The 26735-nt window shown below is 45.0% G+C and overlaps 2 protein-coding genes across 2 annotated transcripts; both read left to right on the plus strand.

Annotated features, from left to right (window-relative positions):
* Positions 1-1642: 1642 nt before the first annotated feature.
* On the plus strand, positions 1643-12919 carry rab34a (RAB34, member RAS oncogene family a). Its single transcript, XM_088345937.1, has 11 exons — positions 1643-1894; positions 4272-4351; positions 5902-5993; positions 6074-6139; positions 8383-8484; positions 8554-8618; positions 8685-8736; positions 10712-10793; positions 10865-10955; positions 11536-11643; positions 12489-12919. Exons 2-11 carry the CDS (start codon positions 4277-4279, stop codon positions 12563-12565), a joined length of 810 nt encoding a protein of 269 aa, XP_088202063.1. The 5' UTR covers positions 1643-1894; positions 4272-4276; the 3' UTR covers positions 12566-12919.
* A 1930-nt stretch (positions 12920-14849) lies between these two features.
* LOC148358997 (P2Y purinoceptor 14) lies at positions 14850-26577 on the plus strand. Its single transcript, XM_088345936.1, has 2 exons — positions 14850-17239; positions 23873-26577. The coding sequence occupies exons 1-2, from the start codon at positions 17140-17142 to the stop codon at positions 24865-24867; spliced, it is 1095 nt and encodes a 364-aa protein (XP_088202062.1). The 5' UTR covers positions 14850-17139; the 3' UTR covers positions 24868-26577.
* Positions 26578-26735: the final 158 nt, after the last annotated feature.

A 26735-nucleotide genomic window follows, 5' to 3' on the forward strand; every position in this document is an offset into this window, starting at 1 on the left:
TCTTTTGCACCTAAAAATATATAACAATGAGTTTGGTATATTTAGACTTTTGCTGTCTGGTCCACTTAACAGACCAACATTTTTTCCCCTGCTGGTTGAAACAGCAAAAAATAAAAGGGGCAAACTGCCTTTCAAACTACATTTTAATCTATGTTTCCAGTGATTTTCATGGATGTGTTTCACAGTTAGATAAAAAAATTTTTTTTAGTTTATTCTTGTATTTAATCATATTTTTGTTTTTGTTTTGAGTGTCTGTGGGTGAGCACCCACACTCCCCGCCCCCCTGGTCATGCCCCTGATGCAAAGCCAACAACCCCCCAAAAGGAATAGAAAGGTCTGTAGAAATACAGAGAAGAAAGTAAAGACATAAAATGTATAACGTAAAAATAAAATGATAACAATATCAATAATAATGGTAATAATTATGACACGCTTAATTCAATACAAAGGGCGATTCTTGAATATATTACATATATATATATATATATATATATATATATATCACTTGGACATTCAACATCATTCTTAAGCTATTGAATAGAAATGTGTTTTTAGCCCAGATTTAAACACCTCATGCCATGAGGCTCTTTAACTCCACCCATGGGAGTAAAAGCCCACATTTAACCCCAGCCCTACATTTAATAATAATAATAATAATAATTTCCTTTGTATTGTCATTCTTTGTAACAATGTACTCAGAACGAAATGTCGATACACCTGACCCGTTGTAGCGAGCCGATGCAGCCGCAGCCAACAGAGGGCGCCGCCATTTTTACCAATTATTACCCTATTTTTATGACAACGTGTATTTTCCGTAGCACTATTTAAATACTCTATAGCAAAACGTTATATTGGGTATTTCTGTATTCTATTTCTTTTATTTTATTATTAGTTTATTTTCAACACAAGGATACTGCTGAAAGTGTGAATTTCCCTACGGGGATGAATAAACTATCTATCTATCTATCTACCTTTACCGATGCCGCCGATGGAATCTCAGGGGGCGGAGCGTTCCACAACATCAGGGCCCTAATGGAGAATGCTCCCGAACCTCAGGATTTCTTCTTGGCTCTTGGGATCACAAGTAGATCGGCATATTCCAAGCAAGGATACATTGGCTTAGTTCGAGATTATTTTGCATATGTTGCCGATATTGATATACGTATGGCCTTGATAAGCAGGATGTTGCCTTGCATGGCTGACGGCGCTACCAGTGTATAAGTGTGTGTGTGTGAATGGGTAAGCGTGAAGCACATTGTAAAGCGCTTTGGGAAGTCTTCATTGACTTGAAAAGGGCTATAGAAATGCAGACCAGTAACCATTTGTTGTGCGTTTACAGCGTCACACTACAAAAAGTTCCAGCTACAAATAATTTAGTAAAGTGCCGCCGAAAAATAAAGGACAAACTGTATCAAATTAGGAAATCATTTGGCTCATTTTGTCCATTTTTCATATCTTACTATAGATTTTAATTGTATTTGTGAATTGTGCACTTCTTGTGTGTTATTTAATGTATTTTATGCACAACATAAAAACAGCATAAACCACTAATACAAATAAATATTTGTAGTTTATACCGTTTGTTATAAAGTCAATTGTCGTGCTTTCATTGCTTACGTCACGTCCGGTTGTACTTCCGCATTTCTCTCGTGTACTTCCGGTAGTTTGTCTCTTCGTCCGGCAGGAGTCGCGCAAGCGTTTTGCCCCACTTGGGATGAACTACAGATACATTTTTCATTCTTTCTTCACACTTTTTCTTTAAAGTACGAATAAGTTACCCCCAAATCCAACTCCTGCCTACAAGAATGACCGCGTTGGCTTCACTTTGAGTTCATAAAGGGAGAAAAGTCAAGAAGATCAAGGAGAAGACTCTGCAACATCTCGTCTTTCTCAAGTAAGAGTTTTTTCTTTTCTTTTTCGAGTTGACGTCAATTCTTTCATTTTTTATGGGTAAGGGGGTGGGGGGGGCACTATGTCTCTTTACAGACAATCGGATTTAAATTGAGGTGATAACCCGATTAAAGTTGTCTGCTTCTTTTTTGTCGTCTTTTTTCTTGCTTAAGGAGTGAGTCACGTTTTCTTCCTCCCACCCTTGCAAATATCTTCCCCTAAGATTCTCACTCCTCCAAAAAACTTCTTTGCTCTCCAAATGGCGCAGAAAATGTCTAAATAGAAGCTTACAGTCCGTTTGTCTTGAAGTAAAGTTGAAATAGCTTCGGCCTCGTTGTTGCTCTGTATGCGTCGCCATGGCAACGGACTCCACTCCATTGCAAGCTTTGATTGGGTCGCAGAAAAAACAAACACGAATCACAAATAAATAACGATTAAAATCATTTTCACCTTGCTTTTTTTGACAGAATGGCAGTGCAACTCTCCATTGCAGAAAATTAGGCAGACAGATTGTTCAATTGGAAGATCATTAAGCTCATTTTAGAAGGAACTAGCAAGGAACCAAGGGGAAGGAACACTAATACAGGTAGGAGGACAATAGAGAGTCACAAAAAACAACATGGGTGCAGGACCGTGACAGTGTCAATAACATTGTGGTGTAATATGTACACATATATGCCAAATTAGGTTATTATAACGTAACCCCTGCGACAAACAAGGTTTCACTGTGTAGTTAGTTAGTTAGTTAGTTGCCTTGCATGGCTGACGCTGCTAACGGTGAGTTATTGTGTAAAAGGGAAAAGTGTGAAACACATTGTAAAGCGCTTTAGAAATGCAGAATTACATTTACAATTGTATCAATGGCAATACATTTTATTCCCTTTTTTTTTACATTTTCTTCTCGTTGTGTGTTTGCAACTCTACGCTGCAAGTAGTCCAATTCGAAATAATTTTGTAGAATAATACAAAGTAATAGGGAAGATCGTGTCAAATAGGAAGGTCATTTTGCTCATTTCAAGTGTTATTTTTCATTATATTATTTTAGTAGTAGATATGTATGTATTGATTTTTGATTTTGCAACTCTTCTCGTGTGTCTGCAAAACCTAATGACAAAAGTCCAGTTCCAAATCATTTAGTGAAATAAAACAGACAAATTATGGGGAAATAATAAGATAAATTGACTTATTTCAAGGTGGTATCTTGACAAAATAGTAACTCATTTTTTGCGCCTTTTCTTGTGCACACTAAAAAACGTCAGGTTCAAAATCATTTGGCAAAATAATGAAGGAGGTGAGGGATGATATTTTGGCTCATTTAATGATTACTTTCCCTATTTACTTGTCTATAAAGGTTAAGATAATGAAATAGTTCTACTCAAACTCAAAAGACCAAGAAAATACAGTTGGGAAAAAAAATGCTCCTTAATGATGTAGTGAAATCACCTTTATTTGTTTGGCCCTTAATCACAAAATGTCATAAAGGGCTGCTCAGACCGCCATAACACCATCACCTGATGTAAAACCTGTATGAAAATCCATCCATCTATTATCTGCACCGCTTATCCTCAGTAGGGTCGCGGGGGGGGCTGGAGCCCATCCCTGCAATCATCGGGCAGTGGGCAGGGGACACCCTGAACTGCTTGCCAGCCAATCGCAGGGCACACGGGGACAGACAATTCACTCGCTCATTCACACCTAGGGACGATTTGGACCGGCCAATTCACCTGACATGCATGTTTTTGGAATGTGGGAGGAAACCGGAGTGCCCGGAGGAAACCCACGCAAGCACGGAGAGAACATGCAAACTCCACACAGGGAGTTTCGATCTCATGACCTCAGAACTGTATGAAGATATTGTTTCTTATACAGTATTTCAGTTTTTGATTATCTCCCCTTTTTATATATTTTCTCTCACCATCCTCACATTTTTATTGAAAATATATTTTGTCAAATTTTTAAGAAAAAACAAGATGAAAAGAATATGAGGAATACGATAAAACTAGAAAAAGAATAGCTCATAATCTAAAATAGTGTCTGTATGGACTTTGTACCCCCTCACTACAATAAGTTCAGTTCAAATAGATGTGGTAAAACATCTATCTATCTATCTCGACATCTAGACATCTCTATATCTATCTATCTATCTCGACATCTAGACATCTATCTCTTATCTATCTAGACATCCATCTATCTAGACATCTATCTAGACATCTATCCAACTAGACATCTAGACATCTATCTATCCAGACATCTATCCAGACATCTATCTAGACATCTAACTAGACAATTGTCTATCTAGACATTTGTCTATCTAGACATCTATCTAGTACAGAACATTTTTTGTGTGTAACAAAAAAGTAAGTTGGACTTATTCCCCACAGGTTGGATGTCAAGACGAGGTCCGACCATGAGCGTCCTGCCTCCCGTCCGCAAGGATCGCGTCATCCTGGAACTGCCTCGGGTAAAACCTTTCCCTCCTCCGACACGCTTCAACTGAAACGAGCCTGTTGTCCACGTCTTCCTTTTCTGAAACACCTGAACCAAATGCAACCTCTCGTTCACATTTCTCTTCTCCAACACGCCTGAACGGGAATCAGACAGAACAACAGGGCAGGATAGAGTCAAGAGTCACAAAAGTTTGCTTAGCGTGTAGCGTAGGTTCACAAACGATCAGACGAGGGTTGTCGGGACACTTTTCTGTTATTCAACGCACCCGAATAGCCCGTTCACAATTCCTTCCTCAAACACACCTGAACCAGTTAATGTCTCACTCCCCCAACACACCCGGACCAAATCCAGCTTGTTTTTCACGTCCCTTCCTCCAACACAGCTATTTGCACAATGTTGCCTATATTGCACTAATATGATCCCAAAACTGTATGTAACATCCTACATGCCCACACTTTCTTGTGTAAATTATAACTTTTATCTTCTTTGTTTTCTTTTATCCTCACTGTAAAATGTGAAACTGGAGTGCCACGTCCAATTTCGTTGTCACAATATGTTCAACCCATTTTGTAACAATGCCAATAAATGTATATTCTATTCTACCGTAAATTCCGGACTATAGCGCGCACCTGATTGTAAGCCGCAGCCACCACATTTTAAGAGGAAAACCGATTTTGTACATACACAAGCCGCACCTGTATATAAGCCGCAGGCGCCCACATTTAAACATGTAACACAAACACAAAATTAACCCAAACCCGACTTTAAGTCCCGCGATTGAAACTAAATGTCCTTCATTAAAGTCCACGGTCCAAAAATCACAGCCGGCAAAATGATTGGAAAACGATACCGGTACTTAAGGTTTGATGCAGACCTGCAGAGTCCGGGTCCGGTTGAAAGTAATCCAAGGAAAAAAGTGTATATTTCCAAAGGTAAGGGTGGGAATAATATATCAGATGAACACATTTACTCACGCAACTCCTTTTTCTTTAACCAACTTTTCACCCCCTCTTCTTTCCTTGTCTGTCCCTCACCTTTAGCGGTCCCCACTTAAACTCGGCACCCCGCGTTTGTTCTGCCCCTCCTTTTTCGTTCACCCGTGCAAAACATATCAGAATACGTGTCAAAAATAAATACAAATACATTACAAAAATATACAGTTGCAAATACATATTATACATGGGTTACACATATTTACAAAGAAAGACGGTACACCGAGAGTTTTCAAAGCTTTAATAATAATAATATAACTTTCATAAAAGGTACCACCACCCTACTCTTAACACGCTCGCAGCGCATAAAATGTAGCTGTCAAAAAAGCCGTACCGCAAATGCGAAATTCACGGTAAACCGTCCTCATCTTTCACCTTGTAACTGTCGCCATCAAGGGCGTCTTCCTCTTGATCGGAAAGAACCTTTGTCATACGGGCAATCGAACGTAAACTAAGAGGATACGGTCTACCTCGGCGCACAATTGCACCGGTCTAAATCTTACCTTTTGTACTCGAGCGCCGCTGGTGGCCGTTTTTGGAGAGAAACTGTATTTTGGCCTTTGTTTTCCAGTGCTTCCGAGAAGACGCGGCGCTCCACACCGAACGCCACTTCGACCCCAAAGTCAAAGCGGCGTGCCAGGAGCAGCGCACCGGCACCGTCAGGTACCGCCAATGCCAACGTCACCGTCAAAAGAAGAAGAAGAGGGCGCGTTTGACTCTCCTCTTCTTCTTCTTCTCTTTAGGTTCAAAACAGCCAAAGTGATCGTGGTGGGCGACTTGGCCGTGGGAAAAACCTGCCTCATCAACAGGTGACATGGCCACACTCGGTTCTTACTATCGTGTTCGACGCCACGGCAGATTTTGCCCGTTTTATCTGCATTTTCTCATACTCGACCAAGCATACGGCCCGCGGGCCAGATCGTGCCCGGCAACAGATTTCATCCGGCTCGCGAGACTGTTGACCTATGGATAAGCCCCGCCCTCAAACGTTCAAACCAATTAAAGTGCAGTCTGCAAACCCGACGCTCGCGGACAACCCGAGTTCCCTCTTCCATAGAAATGCGTTGTCATTCTTCAGTACCCTAAAAAAATTGGGGAGACAGTTTCAGAATACAGAACACCATGCACAATGCAAATCAATGAAGTAGCGAAACTGTGAAAAGTAAATGGTGTTATACCAAGGGATTACTGTACTCGTGATGGTCTGCTGCCTCCTAGTGGACAGGATTCAGGAATTTGAAAATCAAGGAATAGTAATTTTGCATTTAAAAAAAGGATTAAAGGGGCATTAACGGGAAATTGTTTATGATTTAGCACCTCCTAGTGGTGGAAAAAATGAATACAATAAAAACAACATACATTAGCGGCATTAGCTCAGGAGGTAGAGCGCTCGTCTTGGGATCGAGAGATCGCAGGTTCGATTTTCGGCTCCTCCGTGTTATATGTCGAAGTGTCCTTGGGGAAGGCACTGAATCCCTAATGCCCCCGATAAAGCAAGTCGGCGCCTTGCATGGCTGCACGGTCGCTATTGGTGTGTGTGTGTGTGTGTGTGAATGGGTAAGTGTGAAGCACATTGTCAAGCGCTTTGGGAGGATTTCATTGACTTGAAAAGCGCTAGAGAAATGCAGACCATTTGTCCGATTTTTTGTGTGTTTAACTTTAAACGGATCAAACCATGTGCATGGGGGATCCTGAGAAGCTGGGCGACGCGGTGTATTTTGTTTACCCTTTCCGAAGCCACCTTTAAATAGTGACAAGCGTCTGCTTCGGTGAAAGCGATGCGGTTGTCTGCGGCACCAACTCAACGTAGATAAAGTTCATAAGGACGGTTACATTGGTTATAAAGTAATTCAACAAAGTATTTGAGGCTGCATATTGTCACTTTGTCGGAGTTATTTGTAACAAGACATCTCAACAGTTAGCGTCTACGAGTCACGTCAAGTTAGGTCATTCATTGAGGGAGCCGGCATTTGCACCCGGGGGGCGGATGTTTATTATTCCTAACAGCAGATCTAAGTGTACCCAATCAGAGACCGCTACCATCCAAGTTGCCCAGGATCATTTATACATATCACAAACAAAGCAAAGACATCCTATTGGCTATGTGTCATCTGCATTTAACATTAACCGTCTCGTGTCGTCCGGGCTCCACAATCTACGCATACGAGCGGCGCCCCGACGTCTGCACTTCTGCGTCTGGCCTTCTGCGTCAGCACTCACAGGCATTCTGTTATCAGAAATACGTCTCTCGTTTCACACAGCCAGCCCCGACCTTCCGTGTACACTGAACCGAAGCACAGTCAGTGAACATCTTTATTGCATTAAACTGAATACATGTCATTTGTAGTCAATCCTATAAAATCAAATGTATAAAATCCTTTAAGTGCATTAAAAACTCTGATCCTCTAACTTGTTTACGATGGTGACGAATTGCGACCTGTATATTTTTACCTGAAGCTGAAGTATGTCGTCGACCTTTCGACTATGAAATGAAGAATGTAAGCCTTAGATGCATCATCGAGGCTCTATAGGGGACTTTGGGATGCTATGTGATCTTTGTGGGTCCAATCGCCTCCTGGGAAATGTCTCCTACTGTCACACCCGCCATAGCGCTCTTCACACAATCTTCAATCTTTGTCCGCGTGAGTAAAGGGGCGGGGATTAGCCGCAAGCCAGTTCTGAGAGAAGCACAAGAAACAAATGAGCCTCATCGCACAAACGACGATCCGTAGTTTTAAATGTGTCCGCCGGACACTGCCGAAACCAAGAGCCACTCACAAAGCACCCACTCTGGCTGTCATTGCTGACTAGCATTGATCAACCAGAGAACTTTTGTGGAAACACCCAGCCTGATGTTATTTTATTTCAAAAAGAAATGACTGACACGCTGGTTAAGGCAGTATGATTGAATTGGGTTCGTCCTTATCGTCACGGATAACGACACGGTGAAACCTTAAACGCGTTGAGATTAGACACGGCACTCTATAGAAAAACAGAAGAATATCGAGAAGACTGCTTAGAAACTGGCATGAAAAATGGCGTTGTGTTTTAGGTTTTGCAAGGAGGTTTTTGACAAAAACTACAAGGCCACCATCGGCGTGGACTTTGAGATGGAGCGCTTCCAGGTGCTCGGCGTCCCCTTCAGTATGCAACTGTAAGTGGCTTCCATTGAGATCCCCGTCCCAATGTCCCCCCGCTCACTCTTCTGGTGTTTTGGATGAAGGTGGGACACGGCCGGGCAGGAGAGGTTCAAGTGCATCGCTTCCACTTACTACAGGGCGGCTCAAGGTATTCAATTTTTTTTTGAAGCGCTTTGAGAATCCCCACAGAAATTCCATTTCCTGTTTCGTTTAGTGGTGATCATCGTTTTTGACGTGACGGACGTGGCCTCCTTGGAACACACCAGGTAAAGGTTCAACTCCAATCCTTTTGCACAATTTAAATAGGAGATGAATCTCGTTTTTTTAATTATTATTAATGATTGTTCTTTTTTGCCAAATTTTTGAATAGGATTCGATTTCTGATTGAATTTAGTCGTTCCGTTTTGTCTTTGCTGCGGCTCATTTGCCTTTTTAAAATTGTTGTTTTCTGATTTTCTGAATCAAGAATCTTTTACATATGTTGGGAATTAATGATCAAAATGTAGCGTTTACCAAATTGTTGGAATGAGTGATCTGACTCCATGAACCAAACACAACCTAGATTCACCCAACAATTTATGCACGACCGTTTCTTGAGGGAAAAGATGAACAGAGGATGCCGACATTTTCACACGGGGGCAGATTCAAAATCCTTAACAATTTAACTAAGTGTACTCTATCAAAAACGGCTGAATTAGTGACGTTGGAGTCTCTGGGAAGCCTTTTTCTCAAGTCCTTTAGCTTTCTCCTATTGGCCATCTTCTCCCCGCATAATGGTGTGCCGACTCCTCCCGTGGGCGCGCCAAGGAAGCCCCGTGGGCTTCACCATCTCGTGGAAGTGTCCCCATGTCTGCGGTACTCAAAACAATGCCGAGCGTTTCTCAAAACAACGCCTTCCGTCCTCCGTCAGAGTCCTGTCATCAACAGAACTAGACCAAATATTCTGCTTTTGGAGCAGCCTGCCCTGACATTGAACTACACCCCAGTCAGTGAAAATCTTCATTGCATTATGAGTCAATCGAATAAAATCCTTTATAGTCAAATGTATAAAATCCTTCACATAGAAGACACGTGTCAAACCTACGGCCTGCGGGCCAAACGAGGCCCGTCCCGTCGTTTTATGTGAGACGATGTCGAGAGAAGCTCAAGAGAAAAATGAGCTGCATCACGTGGAACGGATTCGTTGTTTAAAATGTGTCCACCGGATGTCGCTAAGTGCCGCTCGCAAAGCACCCGTTGTTGCTGTATCTGCTGACTTGATTGATCAACCAGAAAACATTGAGGAAAGCCACCTTTCATGTCATTTGACTTCAAATCAAAGTAGCTTTTGAAGGCAAATCATTTGACACCCACGTCTTAGATGGAAATCAACAGTAAATGGTAAATGGTCTGCTTTTCTATAGCACTTTTCAAGTCACTGAAGAGCTCTCAAAGCGCTTTACAATGTGCTTCACACTTACCCATTCACTCACACACCAATAGCGGCCATGCAGCCATGCAAGGCGCCTACCTGCTTATTTGGGGCATTAGGGATTCAGTGTCTTGCCCAAGGACACCTCGACATATAACCTGGAGGAGCCGGGAATCGAACCTGCGACCTCTTGATCTCAAGACGTTATGCTGACGGCTACATGCTAATGACTACATGCAAACGAGTCTTGCCAAACACTAAGTGCTAACCGTTACATGCTAACGGCTACATGCTAATGGCTGCATGGCAACGAGTCATGCTAACAGCTAAATCCGAACGTGTCATGCTAACGGATACATGATAACGAGTTATGGTAACCGCTACATGCTAAGGAGTTATGCTAGCAATTCATGCTAACGGCTACATGCTATCGGCTAAATGCATATGAGTCGTGCTAACGAGTTATAAATGCGAATGTCAATGGTAAATGTTCTGCATTTCTCTAACGCTTTTCAAGACAATGAAGTGCTCCCAAAGCGTTTTACAATGTGCTTCACACTTACCCATTCACACACACACACAGTCACACACCAATAGCGGCCATGCAGCCTACCTTCTTTTTGGGGGCATTAGGGATTCAGTGTCTTGCCCAAGGACACTTTGACATATAACACGGAGGAGCCGGGAATCGAACCTGCGATCTCTTGATCCCAAGACGAGCGCTCTGCATCGAATCAAAAACACATTCACACATACACTGAAGTCTTTAAAATGAGCATTTAAAAAAAAAATCATCATTTTTTTGAGAATTTGTCGCGGTTTGTTTCCAGGCAATGGCTGGAAGACGCTTTGCGAGAAAACGACCCGACGGCCGTCCAACTCTTCCTGGTCGGCACCAAGAAAGACCTGAGTGCAAGTCCCGCCCCCTCGTCACCGTTTGCCATCTCGCCCGCGATGCCATCCGTTTGCTTTTTCCGTTGCAGTCTCCGGCCCAGTACGCGCAGATGGAACGGGACGCCCTGCAGGTGGCGCAGGAGATGAGAGCCGAGTATTGGACGCTCTCCTCGCTCACAGGTCAGACGCTTGCCCGGGCTGACCGAAATTCAAATGTTTGGCGATTGCAATTACCTTTGCTTATCAAACGAGGACGGCAAAAGTCCACGTTATAAAATAACCCATCCATCCATTATCTGGACCGCTTATCCTCAGTAGGGTGGCGGGGGTGCCGGAGCCCATCCCAGCCATCTTCTGGCAGTGGGCAAGGGACACCCCTCAACTGCTTGCCACACAGGGACAGACAATTCGCTCGCTCATTCACACCTAGGGACAATTTGGACCGGCCATTTCACCTGACATGCGTTATTTTGGAATGTGGGAGGAAACCGGAGTGCCCGGGGGAAGCCCACGCAAGCACAGGGAGAACATGCAAACTCCACACAGGGGGTTCGATCTCATGACCTCAGAACTGTGCCGCACACGCGCTAACCACTGCACCGCCTTGCTGTTCAACACCAATGTTATTGTCTTTGTGCCCACTTTGGTACTTTAGTCCTGATTTTGTTCATAAACACCATCCTTGTTTTCAGTTTATACCTCCCCCACATGGGTCCATCATCCTCCAAAAACATAACGGTATTTATTTGTTCTCTCACAGGTGAGAACGTGACGGAGTTTTTCTTCCGGGTGGCGTCGCTGGCGTTTGAAAACAGCGTCCTGGCCGAACTGGAGAAGAGCGCCAGTCGGCCAATCGGCGACGTCGTCCGTGAGTATCGGGAATTCCGGTCTACAAAACGCTGCTTTTTTCGCTACATTTTGAACACAGATGAAAAAAATCCGCCTAAAAGCATTTCTACCTCGTTTTACAATCGTTGTCTTGTTACATTCGGGACAGTCCAGTGAATCCAACCGTAAAATATTGACTCCAAAACACTCGATAAGGCCTACAGATGGAAAAAAATCCACCTAGAAACATTTCTACCTCGTTTTACAATCATTGTCCTGTTACATTCAGGACAGTCCAGTGAATCCAACTGTAGAATATTGACTCCAAAACACTCGATAAGGCCTACAGATGGAAAAAAGTCTGCCTAAAAGCATTTCTACCTCGTTTGACTATCATTGTCTCATTACATTCAGGACAGTCCATTGAATCCATTGGTAAAATATTGACTCCAAAACACTTGATGAGGCTGAAAGATGAAAAAAAAATCCGCCTAAAAGCATTTCTACCTCATTTGACCATCCTTGTTCCGATCTGTCTGTTTTGCCCCATAATTCCCTTTTACAAATGAACAAACTCCTGCCACTATGGAGTATTTGCAACAGCCTGCGAGGCCCTGTATCCAACAGACAGACGTGCCTTATTTTACCTCCAAATAACTTTAGCCAGTCGTGACCGATTCAGATCACGATAGACACATTGGTTAGCCAATGAAATTCACAAAAGAAATCGACACAATTTGACAGGGTTTATCCAATTTAGAGCCAAAAAGTAATGGATCCATTTTGAAGCGTGATTATCCTGCACAAGTGTGCGCAATCGTGGATGGACTTCTGGAAAAGGCCACGTATCGGAAGGTTAAGGTCTTCATGTTTTTTTCCTGACAGAAATCCGGAGCGCCGCCGCCACCAGCAGCGACAGCAACCCCAAGAAGAAGAAGAAGCTGCCATCTTGTTGTCAGTGAGGCTGCGGTCCATTGGAACCAATTCCAAAAGACTTTGGGAGAGAGTAAGCGGCCTTTTAGCAAAACAGACTCATTTCCAAGTCGGTCAGTGTTATTTGAGCCAACGGGAATCCAGCGAGTTGATGTTTTCTTCATAAAAACACAAAAAAAACGAGAGACTCGGCAAGGGCTGCAAAAAAACCAAACAGTATTTGATGATTCCGTTCATCCGTAAGTAATCTGGTCTGTTATTTGATGAATCGGAACAACGGGAGATGCCTCGGTCTTTATGACCTTAACATTCTTAACATTTTGAATACTTGAGTTGGAAACTTCCCAGTTTCACATTGTCGGGAATTAAATGATCCAAATGTAGCGTTTACCAAATTCTTTGAATGAGTTATCTGACTCTATTCACCAAACACAACTTACATTCACCTGTCAATTTATGCGCGCTCGTTTCTTGAGGGAAAAATGACCAGGAAGCTGAAATTTCCACCCGGGGGCAGATTTATTTTACCTAACAATTTAACTAAGTGAAAGCCATCGAAGACGGCCGAAGTGACGTTCGCATCCGTGGGAAGCCTTCTTCTGAAGTCCTTTAGCTTTTTCTTATCGGCCCACGTCTCCCCGCAAGATGGTGTGCCGGCTCCTCCCGTGGGCGTGCCGAGGAAGCCCCCCCTGGGCTTCACCATCTCATCCACAAGCGCCTTGATGTCTGGCTTCCCAAAACAACATCGCCTCCAAGAGTCCTGTTATCAAAATTCCCTAGACAAAACAGGATGCATTTCGAACAGCCTGCCCTGACCTTGTACATTCAACTACAGCCCACTCAGTGAAAATCTTCATTGCATTATGAGTCAATCGTATAAAATCCTTTATAGTCAAAATGTATAAAATCCTTTAATATGCGTTTCAAAAATCAAAACCTATGGGCTTATTATTAGCTTGTAATATTTAGAATAGGCCCAGTCAACCATTCAAACATCTGCCTTGCTATAAGTGATTTACATTTATGGATGATTGGCTAATTTAAGAATTGTTTCACAGAGCAAAGCGAATACGGACCCGATCACGTGCTGAGGGCTAGTTTTATTTTTGACAGTTTGATATGCCTTTCGAAAAAACGGTTACGATATTCCGACGTTATTACCGAATCGTCCGTATTAGAATGAAATGAAATGATCTGCGTTTATATGGCGCTTTTCAAGTCAAGACTTCCCAAAGCAGTCACAGGTGTCAAACAGGCGACCCGCGGGCCAGATCAGGCTCGCTAAGGGATTGAATCCGGCCCGCCAGACAACATGTAGAGAAGCGCAAGAGAAAAACAAGCTGCAGGTTGAAATAGGTCAACTTGATGTTGCCAAAGTCAGGTGCCTCCAACAAAGACACTCTCCTTCTATTTATTTCTCTCTCTCTCTCTCTCCCTCTTTTCCACCCCTTTTCTCCCATTCTCTGTCTCTTTCACTCTCTGTGTCTCTCCTTTTTCTCTTCCTTTGTTGCTCTTTGTCTCTTTCTCTCTGTGTGTCTTTTTAACTTCTTTTGCTCTAACTTCCTTTTTTTCCTTTTCTCTTTCTCTCTTCCTACCCTTTGCACTTTCTTTTCTCTTTTCTCTCCTGTTTCTCTTTGGATTTCTTTTTTCCTCTCCCTTTCTTTCCCCCTGTCTCACGACTTCTTTTTATCTCTTTTGTTTCTCTCCCTCTCTCTCTTTGTCCCGCCCTCTCTCCTTGTCCCTCCCTCTTTCTCTTATTTCTTTATCTCTTTTTCTTTCTCTTGAATCTACTCGTCCGGCCCCCGACAAAATGTTTGTTCTATGGTGTGGCCCCCGACTTCAAATGAGTTTGACCTAAGGGATCTGCGTTTATTCTAGTCTTATTTGAAAATCATTTTGCAAGAATTGATCCCGTTTTAAAAGACAGCGATCGTCTCTGCGGTTTCTCGCGCCGGTGCGACATTCCCTAGAAAATCACAATGTCCCCTCGCCGGTATGCCATTTCAGAAGCACTATGCATCCTCGGAAGGACCACCCCGGTGACCCCTGCTTTCAAAAAGCAAAAATAAACGATCCTTTGGACGGGTGTGAACAAAAAGGGATTCTTTTATCCATCCTTTCAAACTTTTGTCAAATAAAAATGATTCTACGTTCTGGAAAGGTTTGTTATTTTTGACCTACCGGCGTTGGCGCTCGTCCTTTTATTTGCGAGGTCGTGAATCTCTCCCGAAACGACGCCCACGGAAGCAACGCTCACAAAGGCGTTCGCCCGGTTGGAGATGTTGATGTTTATGCTAACGGCGTGTGCAGATGTTGTTTCAGGAGAGACGCCACACTTCCTGTTAGCATCCCTTTTCCTGACCTTCTCCAGATCGCTTGGAGGGCTTCTTCTCATCTCCGCCGCCGGCAGATTAAAGCTAGCATCCAAGTTAACAGCATTTACACGACACTCAATCTGTTCCAACGGTGGGCACAAATTGACATAGGGTGGTGCTAGAGCTCTTGCCCATTTTTTAGATAATGTGGTAAACTTTTAGCATTTTCCAGATTAGCCTTATATGATATTCCATCCATTCCAATGGTGGGCACAAATTGACATTGGGTGGTGCTAGAGCTCTTGCCCATTTTTTTAGATAATGTGGTAGACTTTTAGCATTTTCCAGATTAGCCTAATACGACATTCTATCCGTTCCAATGGTAGGCACAAATTGGCATAGGGTGGTGCTAAAGCTCTTGGCCCTTTTTAGATACTTTGGAGACTGAGCATTTTCCAGATTAGGCTTACACGACATTCTATCCGTTCCAATGGTAGGCACATATTGACACAAGGTGGTGCTACAGGTCTTGCCCCTTCAGGAAAGTTTTTCTAAGGTAAAAAAAAGGTTTTTGATATTTTGCAGATACTTGAAGCATTTTCCAGGTGAGTCAAACATGTCATTCTATCAATTCCCGTGTTGGGCACAAATGGGCGTAGGGGGATGCTAGAGGTCTTGTCGACTTTGTCCTCCTGTCTAAAAGTGTCTGCTTAAAAATGACCCCAACGCTGCTCTCTGTCAGGACCAAAACGGAAACAGGACCCAATTGCGTTACGTTTCTCACAAGTTTCATCGGAGGAAAGGGAAAGGTCTGTGCCCAAGATCCGGTGTTCGCTGGACGCAGGAAGCAAGTCGCTCTTGGATGGTGCTCCGAACGCAGAAGTGGATCATCCGTAGCAGGCGATGGCGGTGTCAGGGACGGATAAAACGGGTCGGTTGCTGAGACTGGGAGAGCAAGGCGTGGTCGGGGTTGGAAGTGAGTCGTAAGCCAGAACAGGAGAGTAGACGTCTGGGACAAAAAGAGTTCGTAAGCCGGGACGGGAGAGCAGACCTGGTCAGGATCAAAACGGGTTGAACCCGGAGACAGACTGGAGCAATAAATGGGTGGGAGTCAGGGTAAAAAAAAAAGGCTTGCCTGGTGTTCACTGAGGTTCGCAGACAGACTGACAAAAGGGGACAGACAGGACTGGATCCAAATACTGACAGAGAGCCAATCAGAACCTGCGGCAGTTGGCGCCAAATGAGTGGGCACAACTGAGTCACATCAGTAATCATGACATTCTCTGCTGGCTTTAACAGCAGCTGCCCTTAGTTTGTACAGCATTGTCCCCAGAAGTGTCATCAGGACAGGGGCATGATTCACCTCAAGAGGGCGCTGTCAAATTTCTATTAGTGCAAAGTTTACTTATCCATTTTAGACCGTGCAAAAAATAGACAATAGTGTTTCCCGGTCGTAAATTAGAATAGAGATAACTTCCTGCAACTGAAAATGTAAGCTACAATTTCTGACATTATAGGACAGAGATTTGTCTATTTGCCATTCGGTCCCGATCTAAAAATCATACGCCTTGATAAATCCACACTCAAGATTAAAAATCCAAGCGGTAAATGGAATATATACGAGTGGCTTTGCAAAACACATGATTCGCACCGGATGTCGAGACTAGAACGGAAACAGGACCCACTTACTTTTCTCTCAGTTCTATTAGAAGAAAGGAAAGAATTGCGCCCTAGATCCGGTGATTGCTGAAGCAGGTCGCTCTGAACGCGGAAGTGGGACTTCCGTGGCGAGCGATGGCGGTATGGGGAACGGGAAAAACCAGGACAGGAGAGCAAAAACGTGGTCAGGGTCGGAAACGAGTCGAAAGCCAGGAGAGGAGAGAAGACGTGGTCAGGATCAAAAACGGGTTGAAGCTGGGGAACAGATGGGAGCAAAAACAGGTGGGAGTCAGGGTCTAAAAAGGCTTGCCTAGAGTAAACTGAGGTTCGCAGACGGACTGACAACAGGGGACAGATAGACAGGAGTGGGTTTAAATAGGGTCGGAGAGCCAATCAGAGTCCGAGGCCGTTGGCGCCAAAGGAGCGGGCACAGGTGCGTCACATCCGTAATCATGACACCGGATTTTTCTTTGAACGGTCCTGGAGAAATTGGAAAATCGGCTGTGAAAGTCCTTGAAAAGGGCTTGAAAAAGGTGTTCTCGCCCTGCCTACGGAAATGACCGAATGCGGGAGAGCAGCGTGACGTCGCTTCGTTTGTTTGGAGGGAAAAAAGAGAGAGAGAACCAAAAATGACACACGGAACAGCGTGGGAGGTCCAGGAGGAGAAGAAGACGAATAGGAAGAAGAGGAGACCTCATTCCGAGGACCGTGACTTTCTTCTCATCGGCGGTGAGTAGACCACTTGAACCCGACTCACAAAATGCTTGGATTTTTCTACATTTCCCACTTCTTCATGAGTTTAGCTTATCTAATGATCATTTTCTATTCTTTCTGCACCAAAACTTGAAATCGGTGTCACCATGCAACTTACAGGAGACCCAAAAGTTGATTTGTGGTTTCTGACCATCACAAAAAAGAATAACTTGGTGTTATGACCATATCGTAAAGATAAATTGTAGCCGCATTTTAAAAAGTTTTCAAGTCAAGTTAAGCTATTTGTGACATCCTTAATCACAAAAGATCTCAAAAGGCTGCACAGACCAAAGATTAATGCAAACTACAGGCTATTATGACACCATCCCCTGATCTAAAACCGACATGAGGGCAAGGAAAACTCAAAAACCTCAACAATATGAGGAAAATGAAGAAACTTTGAGAAGTCAGGTCATGTTGATTTGTTTGGCCCTTAATCACAAAGAGTCTCCAAGGGCTGCACAGATCAAAGATTATTGCAAACTACAGAACATTATGACGCAATCCCCTGATCTAAAACCTACATGAGGGCAAATAATACACAGATATCGTCAACGTGAAATATAGGTTATTCATAGGCTATAGAGTAGAAGTGTGTTTAAGCTTAGATTTAAAAAATTCCACTGAGGTTGCAGATCCGATCTCAGAGGGCAGGTTACTGGGACCCAAATGGAGAACACTCTCGATCCTCCCGATTTCTTCTTGGCTCTTGGGATCACGAGTAGACCGGCGTTTTCAGAGCAAAGGCTCTGGACCGGAACATAGGGGGAAATTCAATCTGAAAGATATGAGGGAGCAAGTCCATGCACGATTTGGTATACTACCAACTTACTTACTTACTTACTTATTGCTCCAGCGAAGGTCGGGGGGTCCCGTCCCTGTGCGTTGAGCCGACCAGATGAACCAGGTTTTTCCAATGCTGGCGGTCTTGTGCCAGCTGTTCTGCATCCTCTACGGCAACTCCGTGTTGTTGGAGGTCGCCCGCAACGACGTCGAGCCATCGAGTGCGGGGTTTCCCTCGTGGTCGTCTCCAGCCTGCGGCCTTTGGGTCAAACTGGAGAATGGCTCGTGTCGGATGGTCTGGTGGTAGACGAAGGACATGGCCAAACCAGCGGGTGCGGCGTTGTGCGACCAAGGAAGATGCTTGGGGCTGGCACGTGCGGGCTCTGAGCTCTTTATTGGAGACTCGCTGGGGCCACCTGATGTTCTCGATGGTTCTGAGAGCCCTGCTATCAAAACCATCGATTCTTGTGGCCAGGGTGTCGTTCAGGGGCCATGTTTCTGAGCCATAAAGCAGGATAGGGAGTACGGCGAGGTTGTAAATGCGGAGCTTCGTCTTGCGTGCGATGGTCTGGTGCCGCCAGAGTGGTTTCCAGAGAGACTGCAGAGCAGATGCTGCCAGGGCTCTTCTGCGGAGAATCTCTGGTTTTAGGTCCCCATTGTCTGTCACCATGGACCCCAGATATACAAAGCTCTTGACAGGCTCTACGATGTCGCTACCAATTTGGATGGGAGGTGGATCTGGTCCATCACCGACATACATGAACTTGGTTTTCGTCCAACTCACTTGCAGGCCAAGCCGCGCTGCCTCTTCGCTGTAAATGCCCAGAGCGTCTCTCAGCTGGCTGTAGGAAGTGCTGAGAATGATGGTGTCGTCAGCATACTCCAGGTCAGTCAGGTGGTAGTTGCCGAAAGACACTCCGGGGATGCGCTCACTAACCCTGAACATCAGATGGTCGATGATGCAATTAAAAAGGTCGGGAGCAGCCACACAGCCTTGGCGAACGCCGCTGGAGATAGCAAACCAGTCGGAGTCAATGCCGTTGATACGGACACAGCTCTCTGTGTTGCTGTAGAGCAGCTTGAACAGGGCTATGATCTTGGGTGGTGCTCTGAGAGCTTGGAGGATGTTCCACAGTGAAGAGTGGCAGACGGTGTCAAAGGCGGCCTTCAGATCAATGAATCCGATATATAGATGGCGATCTTTACGGAATTCACGGGTCTTTTCTATCAGCAAACGGACGGCAGAGATGTGGTCCGTTGTGGAGCGGTTGGGCATAAAGCCAGCCTGCTGGGGACGGCGGCAGCTTCTGATTGCTGGAAGGGCACGGCTGAGCAAGATCCTGGTAAAGACCTTGCCCGGGATGGAGAGTAAGGTTATGCCTCTGTGGTTTCCACAGACAAGCCTGTCGCCCTTGCATTTCCAGAAGGGCAAGATGACTCCTCTGGTCCAGTCGGTGGGCAGCTGCTCCGATTCCCACACCTGGTTGAATAGGCGGGTTAGCCACTCCACCATGCCATCACCGCTGGCCTTGAGCATCTCGCCGGTAATGGCACAGATGCCGGGGGCTTTCTTGGTGTTCAGCTTCTTCAGAGCAGCTCTCACTTCCTCGGGTGTTACGGGGTCTGTGCAGCAGGTGTCGTTAGGAGGTGCTGTGCTCGCAGCCCGTAGGAGGGTGGGATCAGCCGGGATGGTGCTGTGCTGCAAGAGGAGGCTAAAGTGCTCCTTCCAGCGCTCGAGGCAGTTGGCTTCTGTCATGATGAGGTTGCCGTCTGAGTCCTTTACCAGGGCTGTCTTTATGTGTGGGCCGCTACGGGCTTGGCGTAGTAGACTGAATACGCGGCTCATGTTGTTGTTGTTGGCCGCGGACTCAAGCTGTTGGGCTTCTGCCTGCCAAAACCTCTCCCTATCTTCAGCAATGGCCACATTGCGCAGGCGATTCAGTCTCCGATACTCTGTGAGGTCGCCTCGGAGTCGGGCCTCACGCCGCTGGTCTATGATGTTTAGTGTCCTCTCTGATATCCAGGGCTTTCTCGGGGAGGATCGCGGGCGTCCGAGGACATTGTGAGCAGACTGGAGGACACTTTCCTTGAAGGCCGCCCAGTCTGTCAGCTTGTCAGGAGCCAGGGTATCAAGAGAGCGGCGGATGGAGCAACTGAAGTCTCTGGCGATGTTGGGGTCGCTGAGTCGGGAGGAGTCGGGGCGAGGCAGAGTCTTGTGCTGGTTGGCTCGGAGCTTTAGCTTGAGCTGGGCCACCAGCAGACGATGGTCTGTGTTGCCAAGCTGTGCTCCTCTGAACACCCGGCAGTTGGTTACAAACGACTTCCAGCGTCGTGATATCAGGATGTGGTCCAATCCCTTCCTGGTTCTGCCATCTGGGCTGTACCACGTCCAGTGATGGATGCATTTCCGGGGAAACCAGGTGTCAGCAACACAAAGGTTGTTTTGGTGGCAGAGGAGGAGGAGGCGGTTGCCATTGTCGTTTGTGCTACTACCAACAGAACTTTCAAATCACATCTTAAGCTAACAGGGAGCCGATGCAAGTTAGCTAAAATCGGGGTCATGTGATCAAACTTTCTTGTCTTCGTTAAAAGCCTGGCTCCAGCATTTTGGCTCTTGATTTTGGACTTCGGGAGACCGGAGAGTAGGGCATTACAGTCATCGAGACGGGAGGTAACAAATGCATGAATTTTGCAAGAATTGACTAAAAAACACGGATCATTTTAACGCTTTTTTGTTCCAGTCAGAAATAAAACCCGTTTTGTTATCGATGAGCGCAAAGGGCTTACGGTTTCATTTACATTTCCAAAACATTTCGAAGTCCAGTTTTCGGGCGACTTCCAATCATTCGTAAACAAAAATGTTTCGCCAAAACAAAATCTTTTTGTTTTTTTTCCCCGCTCAAACCGTTGTCCTTACGGGGTCATCTCCGAAAGCGAAAGCAAAAAAAGAAAAATGCTTCTGGGAAGTTTGCAGTGAGGCCGCTCACTCCAACTATTTCAAGTGGGAGTGAGGCGGCCGGCTGTCGTGCCTCAAATACAAAATACTTTTCATAACCGACAACAACTACATATATATATATATATATATTATACTTTGTAAATATTCCTGTTTTTTTATTGCTGCTGCTAAATGAATACGATAACTTGGGCCAGTTTATCCAAGCACTATGTTGGGATTATTTTTTTCTTATTTTCCCATTTCATCCTTTTCTCCGGAGTGCCGTGTCTAATCTCCCTGCACGCAAGGTGGATATCAAGGACAATAAAGAGCGTTCTAATTATAGCAAAAGCGAGTGAGGTCCATCCTCGGCCGCTCCGGTTTGTCCACCTGCGAAGGAGGAAGCGTCCCTTGGCCGCCCATCAAACACTCCAAGGGTGAAACGGGGATTTGAGTTTGCTTGTTTTGGGAGAAAAGGGGGACACCTGCTTTGGACTTCCGCACCAACAGAAGACAAGGTCATCCTCAAGGACCTTGGGCGGGGTCGAAAAAACAAACTCCAGGGAGTTTTAAAAAGTAAAGCAGACATGTCAGGAACTGGGGGGGGGGGAGTGGCTGGAGAGTGCCCACCTGCACCTCATCGGTCTCCACACCTCTTGAACACATTTTGTTCTCTTGAAAATGGTCAACTTTGTTTCATGATCAAACGGCTAAACTTACATGCTCATTTTGTTTCCAATGTTCCATTTAAAAAAGACTTCAAATGAATGTAAGCTAAAAATCTGTCTCAAGGGCTCCTCCGTTGGTCCAAAGTGGTACTACAACTCTGGGAAAGGGTGTGCACTCGTATTTCCATCGACTTAAGGTACTTTGTGCCTCGTAAATCACGTGCTTCTGTCACGAGGGGACCGGACCAGAACAGAGGCAGGAAGGGAGAACTCAATTGCGTTGACGATCAAAACTTTTATTTAGTAAAATAAAAGTCGTCCAAAACTCAGGGACAAGACAGAACAAACAGGCTTTAACTAAAAACGTGCAAACACAGGTTTCTTCCGACTAAAACAAAACAGGACAGAGCAAAACAGAACGGGAGATGCAGACAGAAAATGCAATGAGCCAGCCCCCACAAAACCCCAAACCCCCCTTGAGAAGCAAACGCACAAATTAGGCGATCTGCTTCAGCTGTTGCCCAGGGCGACCATGCTGGACTTGACAGCTTCCACAGATTGTGCGGTCCATAGCAGTGTTTTTCAACCTTTTTTTGAGCCATGGCATGTTTTTGACATCGGAAAAATTTTGCGGCACATCACTCACCGAAGATGTTATAAAATGACACTGAACACTATCATTTATAATACCCCAAGTTTTTATAGCACAGACACTTGACACTGACTTCATATTTGCAGAAAATGATTCATAAATGTTTTATAACATTTTAAAAAGTCACATTGGATCATTTCTCACGGCACACTAGTGTGATGAGGCACACTGGTTTAAAATCACTGTTCTAGTAAGTCGCCCACGCTTTTAATCGTCGATTTTGATCGATTTCATCGATGAGTTGTTGCAGCCCCGGTGGGTAGCAGCTGTGATACTGAACTGGTTATCACGAGGGAACATCACGGAGCACCCAGTTCCAGGACCTGATCATGTTTTCAAATAAGCATGATTTTGTACCTGCCTTCAAACTCATTTTTGTCATGTCCTGCATGGTCACCATGACACCCAGCCGGTCCCGCCCCTTGACACCGGCTGACACAGATTGACTTAATTGCGTGTGGGATTCTTAAGGGCTCGTTTTGGGACTGCCCGTTGCCATACCGTTGTTTTGTTTGACTCGGGGAAAAACCTGTTCATGCCCGTTTGTTCTGAGTTACTGCCTGTAAGCCTGTTTTTGTTTTGTCTTTGGTCCCTGCGTGTTGGACAACTTTTGTTTTCTAAATTAAAGTGACGGATTGTACACGCAAATGAGTTCACACTTCCTGCCTCCTGGTCCGTTCCTTGACAATTTTAACTCGGGGGCCACAAAATAAAACAAACATTCTCTCAGGGGCTGGACTAATGAGGTAGGAAGAATGAAAAGGAGAGAGGGACGGAAAAAAGAAAGAAAAAAAGACAGACCGAAAAAAATAAAGAAAAAAGAAACAACAAAAGAAAGAGGAGAAAGAAAGAGTAGTAGATTGAGGAAAAAGAAAAAGAGAGAAAGAAATAAGAGAAAGAGAGGGAGAGAACATGAGAGAGGGTGGAACAAAGAAAGAGAGAAAGCGAGAAAGAGAGACAGAGAATGTTAAATAAAAGAGATAAAAACAGAAATAGTGAGAGAGGGGGAAAGAAAGAGAGAGAAAAAAAAATCCAAACAGAGAGAGAAAGAGAGAAGGGGAGAAAGAGGAAGTTGATGCAAGAGAGAGAGAGAAAAGACAGAGAAAAGGAAAAAAAGGAAGGGAGAGCCAAACAAGGTAAAAAGACACAGATGAAGAAAGAGGAGAAGAGGAACAAAGAAAGAAAAAGAGAGACAGAGCGAGTGAAAGAGAGAGATAGAAGGTGAGAGAAAAGGGGAGGATGAGAGAGAGAGTGAAAGAGAGAGAGAGAGAAATACAAGTACAGTGTTTGTGAGAGGCGCCTGGCTTTGGCAAAATCAAGTGGACATATTTCAACCTGCAGCTCGTTTTTCTCTTGCGCTTCTCTGAGTGTTGAGCCGGCAGTTTGCATTTGTGCTTTAGGACTTTTGAGACTTTTAAGAAGTGTCGTCTTTTTCTTTCCTTAGCGATATTTTTCCGCCGAAAACGGGTCGCCGACCCCCTTAGGGTCGTGACCCGCCAGTCGAGAAACACGGGAACGTCAGATCCCGACGATGTTCGATTTGACGCAGCTGTCTTGTTGTTCTCCAGGCATGGATCTTCTCAACGCCAGTCTTTCTCCCGTCAACCAATCGGACGCCGGCTTGGCCCCGACAGGTCAGGTCCTCCCCTGGCTCTACCTTCTCCTCTGCGTGGTGGGCGCACCCCTCAACGGCGTCGCCGCCTGGATCTTCTTCGGGATTCCCAGCGACTCGGCCCTGGTGGTCTACCTGAAGAACATGGCGGTGGCGGACCTCCTGATGCTCGCCACCTTCCCCTTCCGGGCGGCGGAGCAGTTGGGGGCCGGCGGTCGGGGCCTCCACGCCCTGGTCTGCCGCTACACCTCCGTGCTTTTCTACTCCTCCATGTACGTCGGCATCCTCTTCATGGGCCTCATCGGTCTGGAACGCTACCTGAAGGTGGTGCGGGGTCCCGGTTCTGGCGGGTTCCTGCAGAAGGTGTGCGGTGCTCGGGTCCTGGCGCTGCTGACCTGGACCCTCCTGGCGCTTTGCGTGCTACCCAACGCCATCCTCACCGGCCGGCCGGCTCCCGGCGAAATCTCGGGCCCCTGCGTGAGACTGAAGAGCCCCTTGGGGGTCCAGTGGCACCGGGCATCCACCTTCTTCAGCGTGGGTCTCTTTTGGCTGACTTGGCTGGTTCTCGGGTTCTGTTACTCCGCCATCTTCTGCCGCGTTTATCGCTCGTACCGCCGCGTCGGTCGCGACAGCAACCGTGTGAGGCGCAAGTCCAACCGCAGCATCTTCTGCATCCTCTTGGTCTTCTTCGTCTGCTTCGTGCCCTACCACGTCTGCCGGGTGCCCTACACCCTCAGCCAGATGCCGACGTCCCCCTTCAGTCCGGCTTCCAGACTCGTCCTCCTTCGGGCCAAGGAGGCCACGCTCTTCCTCTCGGCCCTCAACGTCTGCCTGGATCCCGTCATCTACTTCCTCATGTGCCAGAAGTTCAGGCAGGCTTTAATAAGGAAGATCTCGGGAGGGGACCGCGCTGCCTCGCTTACTGGCGCCCCCAGTCTCAGCAACATTTAGGGGGTACAAGGAACTCCTGGTGAAGAACTACTCTAGTAAACTTGAGACATTGAGGGAGAAGCAAGTCCACTCAAAACGTGGACTTCATAGAGCCTGAGACCTGGAACTTCTCCATTTAACGATGGCAAACAAGTGACTTCTCGATTGGACTATGCTAGAAACCAGGAGACTTCTCCTCTGAACTATGGCAAAGTTCTTGATTGGACTGCGCAAAAAACAAGAATTTTCCATGAAACTATATCAAAAAACCAAGTGATCTCTCGACTGGACCATGCCAAGAAACAAAAGAATCTCCATTCAACTATGGCCAGAAAACAGGTGACATCTCTCACTGGACTATGCCAGAAACCAGGAGACTCTATTATATAACACGACCAGAAAACCTCTTGACTGAACTATGCTAAAATTTGAAATACTTCTCCTTTGGACAAAGTCAAAAACCAGAAGATTCATCATTTAAAAGTGGACCGAAAAAATGGACGGGTTCTCGATCAAACTATGGCAGAAATCATAAAACTTCTCCTTTAGACATTGCCAGAAAACCAAAATACTTCTAAACTATGCCAAAAAACTGATTCTACTTAGAAACATGGCAAAAAACAAACTACTGCTGAACTGGACTATGCCAGAAACCAGTTGACATCACTCGAAGACTTCTCAAACGAGAGGATTTCACTATCAAATTAATCCAGAAATAAACAGAACTTTGCGTCTTGTGTCTCCTACAAGAGGAACATGTAGAGAACCCAAAATGTGAGTGACCGAAGAGAGCCATTTAATTTCCCGAGAAATTCAGGGAATGTGCCATTTTCCCAAGACACGATGGTGCCTATAATCTTACATCATTCTGACTATAAATAAAATCTCCTTCCAACCCAATAAACCTGATTCAACTAGGCCTTGTTTTATCTCCGGTCAGCTTTTGCCATGCATCACCGTACACAAGGGAAAAAACGATATGTGCTAGCAGAAGTGGAAAAGGGAACCTGTAAGCGACAGGGAACCATCGAGCGAGTCATCGACGCATTAACAGTCATTTTTTTCTTTTCAATTGAACATTGCGTCATGACAAACAAAATTGGCATGAAACGCTTAAACGCTCCAAATTTTCAAGAGAACAGAAAGTGTTGCAGAAATACAGAGACATAAAACAATGGAGAGACAAATGAAAGCAAATGTACATTATGATCAATTCGAGAAAAGATGGAAGCTTATCACACCATTTTGAGTTGATGTCTAAACACCTCACCTTTTATTTTATTTCTTTTATTAACATTTGTTGTTTTTATTTTTCTGTTATTTATGGGAATGTCAATTGTATATATTTTCTGGTTCGTGTTGCTAAATGATGGGTGACCCAACCCTCTGTTAAATTGTGTGTGAGAAATAAAAAGAGAGAAATAAAGAAAAAATAAATCGATAAAAGAAAATAAATCACGTTAAAAAGAAAATGGGGGACCTGAAGGTGGCGCTCTTGTTTGAATTAGAAAGCACAAACAAAAATGTTAAGCACAAAAAAAAGGTATTTGTGTGTTTTGTCAAACATGGTTCGCTCCCCCAATTAGTTTTTTTCTGTGCATCGGATTCTAGACGTGAAAAATGCTGCAGTTTTGCAACCTCGCCGGAGGAGGGCAGTGTCGTCAAATTCCTGTGCGTTAGCGTCTCATTCACAGCAGGGCACAAAATCCACTTTAATGGTATTCTATTACTCTGTAGCGGAAGCATTTGATTTCCAATTTGAGATTCAAATGACTAAAATGGCTATCCAGATCACAATAGATCCATACACAGGGGAGGATATCGAGTTCATACTCCTATTGAATTCCTGCAGTCCAAATGATTAAAATGTGATGATTTAGTCAAATTCT

The sequence above is a fragment of the Urocampus carinirostris genome, chromosome 10 (genome assembly GCF_059441175.1).
Source record: "Urocampus carinirostris isolate Australia breed hairy pipefish chromosome 10, RoL_Ucar_1.0, whole genome shotgun sequence".
NCBI lineage: Eukaryota > Metazoa > Chordata > Actinopteri > Syngnathiformes > Syngnathidae > Urocampus > Urocampus carinirostris.

Excerpts from the sequence above, each read along its gene's own strand:
- rab34a (XM_088345937.1), top strand. The coding sequence starts at position 4,277 with ATGTCAAGACGAGGTCCGACCATGAGCGTCCTGCCTCCCGTCCGCAAG. Across the intron at positions 8,485-8,553 it reads GTCCCCTTCAGTATGCAACT|GTGGGACACGGCCGGGCAGG; the intron begins GTAAGTGGCTTC and ends TTTTGGATGAAG. Across the intron at positions 11,644-12,488 it reads GCCAATCGGCGACGTCGTCC|AAATCCGGAGCGCCGCCGCC; the intron begins GTGAGTATCGGG and ends TTTTCCTGACAG.
- LOC148358997 (XM_088345936.1), top strand. The coding sequence starts at position 17,140 with ATGACACACGGAACAGCGTGGGAGGTCCAGGAGGAGAAGAAGACGAAT. Across the intron at positions 17,240-23,872 it reads TGACTTTCTTCTCATCGGCG|GCATGGATCTTCTCAACGCC; the intron begins GTGAGTAGACCA and ends GTTGTTCTCCAG.